We start from the raw sequence: 11,317 nt of genomic DNA, 5'->3' as shown, positions 1-11,317 counted from the left end.
AAAAGCTTGAATTTTTAGTCCGGTGTTTGTCATTCGTCTGTTTACTGTGATATGATATGACAGTCCATGGGGCATTGGACGGCGAGGCAAGACCTTCGGAGGGATCGGTAAAGAAAGCTGGGTTATGTCTCTCGAGGAGATGAGTTGGTTGAATTACGGAAATTCAAAGCAAGAGCAGATTGTGCTGCACTTCCTGGTTATAAAAATTGTAATAAAATTTCAATCTGTAGTGTAGAACTAGAACAAACCTTTAAAGACATTTTTTTACAGAACTGACAGCAGGATACTCTTTGGGTACAATGTGGTTGGTGTATTTTATCAGTTGGAAGAGAAACAGCATCAGGACATTGACAGCCAATCGTGGAAGTTGCATCCAGATGGTTGTGTTGATTCCATGACGAAAGTGCAGCTGTGGTTCTGGAGAGATGCCAGGATGGCTGAGCCCTTGTCAAATGTGTGCCCATCAGCAAGTGTATGTATGGACAATCTGGGGCTAATAGGATAGCCTTGAGTTGTGCATACTCACCACATGCTCATTCTGAATGCTGCTGAGTTGTTTACCTTGGGTTCGAATCTCGCTTCAGTTGTAAAAGTCGTGCTGTTTCACAGGCATGGCATCGTTTCATCATTGTGTGTGCGGTCTCTTGGATGGACGTCACTCAGCGTCCTCTGCTCGTATTGGTGGATGTTAAAGATCCCACATTGTTGTTCACGAACAGTAGGCGAGTTATCGCCGACACCCTGGCCAAATTCCTGCTCTAATGTAGAGGCGGCACCGCTGCGGTGGCAGTTGTGCCGGCAGCAAATTATTCTACTCTTTGTCATGTGTTGCATATGAAAGAAGAAGATCTCTTGCGGCAGTGATGTCCATTGTCATGATGCTCGTCTATTCAAGCTGTTGCAGTTGGTAATGAGTCGTCGAACATGGGTACAGCCCTGATCACCGTTGCTGTATCAGATGGAACCAAACTTCCTCCTCCTCTCCCACTTGTGCAGCTGAATAGTCTCTGTTCTGGTTCCACTCGCCTCATCCCATTGACCTTACTGACCTACCAACTGATCTGTCTTTTCCAGCCTGCTGTCCCACTCAACCCCTGTTTCATACGAATCAGTGGCACTGTTCAAGTCTGACTCGACCGGGCTTTTTTCTGATGCGATTTTGACTGGCTGGAATCGATTGAACTCGCTCTTGTATCGATGGCTGGTTTCAGGATTGCAGAATGGGAAGGGAATACAACCTTTGAAACGATAATGCATCAGGAAAAGAATGCTTGAAATTGAGTAATTATATGATTCTGGAAAAAGAAAAAAAAAAAAACTATTGCCCCAGTGTTTTAAGCCATGGCAATTTCTTCTCTGGTGGTTTCTTGGTTTGAAGTTCGATGTTGGTGATGTGGTGGGTGATGTCTTATTGCTGAGGGGGGAAAAAAGGGGGGAGGGGTGGTGTCAGGAGTTGCGAATGAATGTTGATCAATTTACCTCCCTTTTTTGTTTTGCATTGTCAGAGCTACAATGCTAATTTGAGGTTGTGGACTTTTTGCAGAAAGATCTACGTACAAGGGAGTTGAAACTTCACACATTTCTCAAGGTATTCCCCCTACTGCATGTATACACACCCCATTGATGTGGCAGTGCCATCTGCAGATTAACTTTTGCGATGGCACATTTATTCGGATAATCCTTGAACCAAAAGCGGTTTAATCAGTTCAGGTTATAGTTCCCAATGCGTGTACAGCTTTGTTTTTTTAATTTTTTGATAGCAAGTTCCACCTTTGAACTTATTTCCATACTTACAGAGTTTCCTGTGTTGGGTGTTGTTTGGGTTGCTTGTGGGAGTGTAAATACTGCAGAAGTACATTAACACCGACATGATGAGCACCAATCCCAGGAGAAACAAAGTTGGAATCCACCATCGTGCCTGGCAGAAAACGTTATTATTATATATTTTTAACAGCAAGTTCATTTATACCAACCGGATAATACAACCAAGCAAAAGTTACTTATTCCAGATGCACAACCTCTGTGTGTTCCCACTCAAGGAGCTTTGGAAGCGAGCCATCTTGAACCGGTTTATGTTCAGGTGCACCGACCTTTCCAACATCAAAATCCAAATTTGCTTTGCAGGAAGGACGTTGCATCACAGTGCATTGTCCTTTGGTTGGACATTAAGCCTGGTGGTTCTGTCTGCTTGTATTTGGACAATGTAGATCCCATGTCTCAACAGAGTAGCTGAATTATCACTGGCGCACTTGCCGAGTCAAAATTATTGTCCTATGCTACAAGGGGCACCACATCAGTGATGCAGCTGGGTGCAGCTTTTGAGAGGAGGAAAAGTCTCACACATTGTGGATAATTTGATCCATTTTACTCTCATCTTGTTGGTAACTTGACTAATGTAGATCCTGCTTATGCCCACAGGCATCAAACTACCAGTTTATAGGCATATTTAATCGTTTTTTTGGCTTTTCTATTGCATGGTTAGTGTACTAATGTTTAGGCATTTGGGATTGAATCTTGGAGTTTAGGATTAGCTTTTGCATCTCACATCAATGTTGTGGCACAGAGTAAGTGAGAGATGCAGGAGGAACTGGGGGAGTGGAAGGAGTTATTTGGGAAGTCTGGAATGGAGAGAGTGAGGTGATGTCGGTTGGGCAGCAAAGAAGAGACATTAATATCAGGTTGATGGGGAAAAACGAGATCAGACAAGGACATAGGTTTGAGTATCTTGGGGAAACAGTGGGGATGGTCGGTTGGATGCAGAGGTGTAAAGGAGGGTATGTGCAAACGTGTGGAGGGAATAATGGCAAACAAAAAATAAGGGAAATTGAAAGGGAAAGTTCTGGTCTTGTGTTAGGCCGGCCTACCTTTACCGGCTGGAGGTGGTGGCACTGACAGACAACAGAGGCTGCTGGTCTGTGATAACTGGGTCAGTAGAATTGTGAGTGAAGAGGTTGGAAAGGAGGAGGATGGATGAACTGAGGTAAGAAATTGGTGTGCAAGTAAGCCTGACGGGGAGATTGGTAGAAAGTCGGCTGAAGTGGGTTGGTCACTTGGTGTGGATGGAGGAAGAGTGAATGGCAAAGAGTGGATAATTTGAGGGAGCAAGGTAGGAGGAAAAGAGATAAACGATGGCCAATTATGGGAAGATTTATTTGAGAAAGGACATCAATAACGTGGGGTTGTCAGAGTGGAGAAAGTTGGTTTGGTGCAGACAGAGGGAAGTGGAGGAGTATTGTGGTCAATCGAGGGAGAGCAAAAATTACCATTGGACCTCACCCGTTATAGAGGGAAGAGGAGGAGAAAATCAATGACTAAACATACTCAGCTGATTGCCTCTTATTGACTACCAAGAATAAGCTTTTCATTTGTCCATTTACTTGCATAGCCAATGTTATTTACTTACCCTGACCCATTCAGAAATTGATTTGAATTTGGTTGGATGAAAGATGGCGTTTTTGAGACGAGAGAAGGTTCCTTCTGGGTTGACGATGTGGCAGCGTTGGAATGAGTCACAGTACCCACGGTAGTTTCCACATGAAGAGCCAGGGTTCAGGCGCAGTGAAGTGTAGTGAAAAGCGGTTGCCCAGCGCGAGTCGTCCGTGCTGGAACAGGACCAAGGATTTCCTATGGTTCATCACATTTGAGCAGCAAGGTTAGTCAATGGTTAAGAATGGAAACTATTTCATATGCTCAAACTCAACAACTCATGATGATCAATTTGAGAAAAGAACTCCTACAGGATTTACAGGAAACATTTTTACCCTCCCGACAATGCTACACATTCCCTTTCATATCTTCTCCTGACAACCTCTTCTAAACCTTTACTTATTCTTCTTTGCAAATTAATCCCCCTTTTCCAATCTAAGTTGTGCCGAAGGCTCTAATATTGCATCACTTAACCATATTCCCCTGTTTTGTTGGGCTGAGGGGGTTGGTCATTAAGTTTCCTCTGCAGACCTTAAGTTAATGAAGATGCTGCAGTGAAAGGTGGAGTGATCAACGTAAAGATAAGGAAGATTTCCCAGAGAATCAGAATGTTAAGGAATAGGATTGGGTCCAAGACAACCTTTGGGCACTTTGGCCTCAATCGGGAGAGATGAGATGAGATGAGAGGATTCCAATAAGAGGCATGGGCTGAGTTTGGAGAGCAAGGCCAGATGCCAGACTGTCGAACGCTCGAGATATGTCCAGAGAAAAAATTCTGATCTCTTCTCTGAGATTCGGTGCCTCCATCCATAGCAGTTTCCAAGGTGGAGTAATCACCATGGAAATGGAACTGATGATCTGAGATCGGACCGTTGGTGAAATGGAAGGATTTGATGTGAGCTGATGTTGCTTATAATTTGAAGTCTGCTAATTGGCCTGCAGTTGATGCGATCTGTTTTTGCACCATCTTTTTGTAATCCTGTGATGTCGGCCGACTTACATACGAAGATGGAAGGTGACTTCAGTCAAATAATAGGTTGAACACGGCAGAAAGACTATGCAAGAGCAGCAGAGCAAGATTTTAGAACACGTGGTCATACTGTCCAGACGTATCTCAGAATCTGAGCCGAGTCTTGACAGAAATCTCTCCACCTTCCCAAGTGCAAAAGACAGTGTTCATGAACAGTTGGGTGCAAGTGGGTGAGGGATTGGTTGTGCAAGATTGGGAACCAAACATGGAGTTAACACAATCTTCTCATCAGCAGTTGTCTTTGGTGCCATTTTAAGGGAAGGGATAGAGTGGGAGCATATTCCAGATGGATGTGATGCACAATCAGGAGGATGGAGACCAGTTTGAGAGTTTATCCTTGAGGTTACCTCAGATATTTTCTTGCTATCCTGAGCATACGCAGCTTTTGCTGGTTGAATGAGCTGAGATTGCTTTCACATATACCATCTATGAAGAGAAGGCAATTTGTTTGAAGGCAACTACCTCAAAACAAGATTAATTGTCCCAGAGGTGTGAGGATGTGTGTAGTAGTTGCAGAGAGACAGAGACTTTATGGAATACTTCACAGGCGACCATATCTGGGGCAGCAGAGATGCAAAATCAATCCTGAAGTGAGAGGGCAGTTTGCAGTCCTTGCCAGTCAGCCTGAGTGAACCGCCAGACTCTGCATTATTGATGCTGTTCTCGAACAATAGCCAGAGATGTACTCTTTCCAAGAACATGGTCTGATGAAGCAATTGGTGTAGTGGAGAAACTGGAGACATTGGAACGAAAGTTGGTCATTGTCAGTTCCAGAAGGTAGGGTTTGCTATTGGCACAAATCTGGGTCAGAAAGTTCACAGGTTGGGTCTGGATGGATGAATGAATGGAGTTATTGATGGAATCTGCAACTCTCCCATTGGGATGGGGTTCTGGCCTTTTAAAACTTCGGAAAGAATGATTGTGCAATCTTTACAAGTGTTAAGTATTTTGAAGAAGAAAAAAAAAAATCTGGTTTTAATTGAACAAAAAAAATTCCTTGTTTCTGGCTGTCAATGAAGGAATCTTTGGTTTTCATCCAGTGTCATTGGTCGTCCGCAGCAATGACTGTCTCCGGTCGCAAGTTCCTGGGGATCCGACTCGATGGAGAACTGTGTTGACGTCAACTTGGTGGAGTTCGAGTCCTTTCTATTTTTATTTTCTTAATATCCGTACGAGGTTGAATAACAAGGAACAGTAAAATTCTTCATTTGCCATCATATTGTCTTGCCCATTGTTCTTGACTGTTCTTGGAGATTTAAAAGTGAATTTCTTCACCTGAAATCCCAAGGCCATTGTTCCATTACCTGGATTCTTACAGCAGAGGTGGCAATGTTTCTCCAGATATTTGTTTTCACAAAAACATTGCTCTAAACCATGCTTCTTGCACACAGAGGCAGCACACACCTGTGGGTTTCAAAAGATGGTGTCAGAGAGCACACAATCGTACAAACAAGCCAAATTTTGTCGCCGACTTCAAATCTACATCTCGAGTCATTGCCTTTGTTTGACCCTCAACCATTGCATGCCTTGCATTATCCGCTTGAGCCACAATCTTAAAAGAAACCCAACAGACAAGTAACTGTGTGACAACCATGAAGGAAAATATTTTTTGTCCATTGTTGGTGTTGTCCTACTCGTCGACTGGAATTTTATTTTTGTCCAACACAGACTGGAATCTTCTTCCAGAAAGCAAACGTGATTTCCATTTATCACTTGGTGTACCAAATATTAAACCAACGTGTGTAAAGCTTCATTTCATCAACCCCTCTGATCAATATTCCCGTTTAATTGAGGTCATTTTGGCTCGTCATTAATCTGCTTGAGCTCGCCGAGCAAAATCGTTCATTGGCCTGGAGTCGGCAACTTGACTCAAAAGGGAAGGCTCAGAACATCGAGAGAACTCAGCAAAATGTCGATTCCTGACATGTAATTGTGCTTGGTAACTCTCAGCACATACTATATATGTATTTTCTTGCAACTCCTTCATAAGCAAAAGGAACACAATGTCAAAATGGAAAGTTTTCATCCAAATGGTTGTTCAAGCGTAAAACTTTTAAGTGTATCTGTCAGAAAATTTTAATTACTACTGCTGGATCGGGATACAGCGAGGCCATAAACTTCCAGGATGTTTTAAACGATTTGATTCCAAAATTTAAAATCCAGAGGAAATGCGATTTCACTTTTCGTGTCCATTTGTAATAACCCATGATTACCTCCTCCACGAAGGTTGACTGAGGTTGTTTTCACCCTGTTTGTTTGTTTGTTTGAGCAGGATATCTTAAGTTATGGATGGGTTCAGATGAAACTTGGATAGGTTGGGTTTGTGCAAAGACGAACTGCTTAGATTTTGATGAAGATTCGGATCTGGATATTAGAATTTAAAAGTGATTCTTCACAATTGAGAGATGGGGCCACAAATAATCCAGAGCTCTATCTCAAAGTTATGGACAGGTTCAGACAAAACTTGGTGGATGAGTTGGGTGGGTGAGAACAACGTGCCGGTTCGATTTTGGTTCAGGTCCTGATGTAGATCCGGCATATCAATGGACTGCAAAATGTAAACTGTTCAGCTTGGCGGAGGTATGCACTCTACTGAGTGCCGTTCTACTTCTCATGGTGAACACCATGGACTCCCACACCATGGCAACGAAGGGTTTTAAAGGTCTTATGACTAGATGTGTTCTGCACGGGTGATTAACTGTCGTACAGTAAACCCTCCAATATCGCTGGTTCTTCCAATCGTGGGCAACCTGTTCTGATTTCCGTTTTCACGGGATTTCATTTCGACCAATCACGGTTTGTGAGCTGAGATAAGTCATCGTTTATGTCCCGTGCGTGAATGATTACCTCTCGTTACGAGCCTTATGCTATTTCTCATGCACTGTTTTTAATGAGTCCAAATGTGAAGCGATGGACAGAGTTAGTAGTTCCAAAAGGCAGAGAAAGGTTATGACTGGCAAAAATATCGAGTTGTTACATAGTTTGGTTCGAGAAGAAAATGCGGCATTTGTTTGGTCCGCCATTACGGGGTCAATGATTGCAGGTAGAACCTTCCCCATTGTACTCTTCCTCATTCGTAAACCTTCATTATCCTTCATTCCTTCATTATCCATCAAATCGAATTCCCAAACGTTCATTTTCCATCTCCGTATTCGAACCTTGTTGCCAAAACGCTTAATTTCCGACACCCGGATTCAAATCCCCATTCTCAAATACATTCTCACGCACAGCTCATGAAACAAATCGAGGTGAAGGGATTTATAAAACAACAGGTTTTTAACACCGAGACAGGATTATGCTGGAAGACTGTCATCTCGTGTCTTGGTCCCCAAACAGGGAAGATCGCGGTTCAAGGTAAGGTGATTTAAGGATTGTGTTGTCGTTCTCCATTGTGGGTTGTAGCAATGCTGCAGGTGCCTTTCTCGTAAAGTTAATGCTGCCTTGAGTTCAAAGTCCTGTTTTTGTTTAATTTACACTGTATTTATTTTATTTACGTTTATTTCAATGTTGACATGTTTTCTATATAAATTTGTGTTTATTTCAATTGCAATGCGTTCATTTCGAGCTGCCGTCGACCTTCCTCTATTTTCTCGAAGTCCAGGACAGAACTTTTCTCATTGGCCCTTTATTTCCACGATCGTGGAAACCATTGTGGCATTTTCCAGGAACCTAACCTCCACGATATTGTAGGGTTTGTTGTACGAAGATAATTACATACATGGTGATGCTCGTGGTACCATATCCCGAAAAAGATCTCCCCCTGTTTCACCAAAAGTCTCAAACGATGGAGATGTCGATTCCAGCGCGTCTGCAGCACATACCCCGTTAATACAGACTTGAATACCACTCTTGCAGAGTGTCATATCGGGCTTGGGGTTAGGTTTTGGGCATGACATGGTGTCGCCACTGCAGTAACTGGACTCCGAACACTCGCTCTCCTCGCGGCATTGCTGTTTCGCCGGTGCAAAGACGCACTGTGATGTGCAACATAGGCCCTGACTCGGACTGCACAGAAAAATAAGGAATTGGCAAGTGAACGTTTTGTTGCTGTGGACATTGAACAGTTGTCATGTTGTAATATCCGATGGGCAGGTAACAAACAAACTCATGTACTTCCTGCTCAGTTTACGAGCCTCGCGTGCATGCGTGCACTCTGTACCTGCAAATGGCGTTTGGCTTGAGATGACAACGTTGACCTTCTGTCTGGTCTGCAGAGTAACAGCAAGTGTCGTTGCACTGTTTTGCAAAGCCACAATCACACTGCTCTCCATCTTCCACAATTTGGTTCCCACAGATCTGGTGTGGTTCTGCAGAGGAAAAAAAACCAAGACGAGTCCAGAATATTTTGGTCTCCCAGACTCCCACCGCCAAGCACATGATCTATCACTGAGCACACCATATCGGCAATGTCTATGCTGCAATAGTGTACACCAATGCAGTATTAATATAAATCAAAACCAACGCGCACGGTGAGTCCCCATTAAATGTCGATTTGCAAGATATGAAAGCAGGTAGACAAGACCATAAAATGAACACAGGACAATTTTTTTTAGTTATTATTGTTTGCATCCCAGTTTCTGTTCTATTTGCCACACTCACCAACAAAGCAAAACCTCTTCATGCCACGAAGAAACTTGCTGATATCGTGAATGGAACATGGAGAGAATTGCTTATTGTTCTCTTTGTCACTCGCTGTTGCTAGGGGATGCATTAAAAAGTTTCCCAATGGACTGTTTTGTGACTCTCCAGGTTTGCATCTGCTCGTTGTATCGTGCTGAAAAAGGCAGGTGTTGAAAGATCACGATGTTTCAAAGTTATGACTTTAGAGGAAAAGGAAGAGCAATAAAACGAAAAGTTCAGTGAAACCTGTTGGCGACAACTTGCTTAAAACATTGCCGAGTGTCATGCTCGCAGCACCTGGACGAACATGTTGAATGTCTAACCTTAGAGCCAAAGTTGTGGCCAATCTCATGTGCCAGGATAACGTGTATGATGGCCAGTGGCAGCATGCCACCGTAGTGTTGTATGGTCACAATCCCCATATTGAATGACCTCCAGTGACCATGACCAGAATTACGGTGTGGTGCACAGACGCCTGCCAAATTTCCTGGCAAGTGTGAACAAGTGTCAGACATCTGTCAGACAATCACCATTTTAACCATGATCGATCTCCATCACCATGTTTGATGCACTCGTTCTTTAACTTAATGACATCAACAAATTAAACCCATCGAAGACGGCGAGAACTTTATCGGCTTATTACCAGGCTCCCCGATCCAAGCCAAGCCGAGTGTACCGTCAGCAAAGTTACGGTTGGTGAAGATGTATGCCAGGCAGAACTCCTGGAAGTTGCGCTCCGAGTGGAGGTCCAGCATCTTCTCGATGCCGATGGATGGGGATTGAAACGGATTAGTGGGATCCGTATCGGTTGTGTTGATCTGCAGCAAAGAGAAATACAATCCACTGTTGAGACTTGCAGCTTCATCTACAGAACATTTCACCCCACGGTGACTGGTTTGGTCTCGTCCATGATTAGCTTGAACCAATGATTTAGTTTGAGAAAATAATACACATTCTTTAGCAATGGGATTTCACATTCTTAATTTAATTTATTGTTGTGTTGAATGGTCTACATCTTGTCAAGGAATTTGTACATGTTGCATGCCAGACAAGGAAGGACATTAAGGTACACCAGCATACTTTAATATGAATTGCAAGAAGCTTTGAGATGGACGAATCAGCACAGTATGTGGGTGTTTGCTCCCAATTTGTTGATGTGTGTATTCTGGTGGAGTGGTGCTTTAAAGTGATGCAATAAAAAAATGGCTTTTCAGAGACAAGCTTGGTGTTGGCTTAACGGTTTAGGTGTGGCTAAAGATCTTGGGTTTTGGAGTTTTAGCCCGTCGTTCCAATGAAATAACACCAAGTGGGTTGACTCAGCCTGCCATCCTTACGAGGTTGGCAAAATGAGAACCAGCTTACTGGTAACAGGTACAACATTAGTGGCGCAGCCGCGCTTCCAGAAAATGATGCAACCAGCAGCCACAGGCTGCATATGCAACATCATCATAGATGCAGTACACAGTCCAGAAAAAAAAAACCACTAAAAATAAATAAATAATATGTGGATGGTATCCCCCTAAAATACAACCAAACAAGGTGGTAATGACACCACAATCCTCTTCCAGATTACCATCATGACATCTTTTTCACATTTTTGTTATCGGTAACAATTGTATGAAGATGTCGCTGTTTGAGGTAGTTGGAGATTTGTAGTGTGGGTTGGTGCAATTATGTATTGTAATTGTTGTGGCATTGAAACAGAAAAATGTCATGATGGCAATCCATAAAAGGAATGTGGTGTTGCAGTGTCATTCCTTCCTTCATACCATTTATTAATTTTTTTAATGCATTTTTCTGACCCCTCCACCACCAAAGGTGAAGGAGGTCATGTTTAATTCACCCCTTCCTGTCTGTCTGTCTGTGTGGAGGATATCTCTTAAAGTTGTGGATGGATCCGGATGAAATTTTGTGGACAGGTTCGGTGTGTCACAAGGACGAACTGATTAGATTTTGGTGAAGATCCGAATCCGGAAATGAGAATTATTTCACAGACTTGAACAAGCCATAATCCTTCTGGGAGAATGTCCTGTGGACAGAAGAGACCAAATTCGAGCTTTTTGACAAAGCCCATCACCTCCATGTTTACAGAAAACAAAATGAAGCCCTCAAAGAAAAGAACACCTTCCCTTCAGTCAAACGTGGAGGCGGTTCAGTGATGTTTTGGGGTTGCTGTGCTGCCTCTGGCACTGGGTGCCTTGAATGGGTGCATGGCATCATGAAATCAGATCACCAAGGCAT

The 11,317-nt window shown here is 43.2% G+C and overlaps 1 protein-coding gene across 1 annotated transcript; it reads right to left on the bottom strand.

Annotated features, from left to right (window-relative positions):
• Positions 1–295: 295 nt before the first annotated feature.
• Positions 296–10,205, bottom strand: LOC147030834 (disintegrin and metalloproteinase domain-containing protein 10-like). Its single transcript, XM_085875350.1, has 9 exons — positions 9,720–10,205; positions 9,400–9,563; positions 9,056–9,230; positions 8,616–8,763; positions 8,278–8,461; positions 5,761–5,860; positions 3,404–3,624; positions 1,795–1,918; positions 296–1,414 (listed from the first exon to the last, which is right to left on the bottom strand). Exons 1-9 carry the CDS (start codon positions 9,829–9,831, stop codon positions 1,335–1,337), a joined length of 1,308 nt encoding a protein of 435 aa, XP_085731476.1. The 5' UTR covers positions 9,832–10,205; the 3' UTR covers positions 296–1,334.
• Between the last annotated feature and the right edge of the window lie 1,112 nt (positions 10,206–11,317).

The sequence above is a fragment of the Eptatretus burgeri genome, chromosome 3 (genome assembly GCF_056783735.1).
Source record: "Eptatretus burgeri isolate ZD-2024b chromosome 3, Ebu_testis_v1, whole genome shotgun sequence".
NCBI classification, from domain to species: Eukaryota; Metazoa; Chordata; class Myxini; order Myxiniformes; family Myxinidae; genus Eptatretus; species Eptatretus burgeri.
The sequence above is the reverse complement of the archived record's forward strand: the minus strand, read 5'-3'. Positions and strand labels throughout refer to the sequence as shown.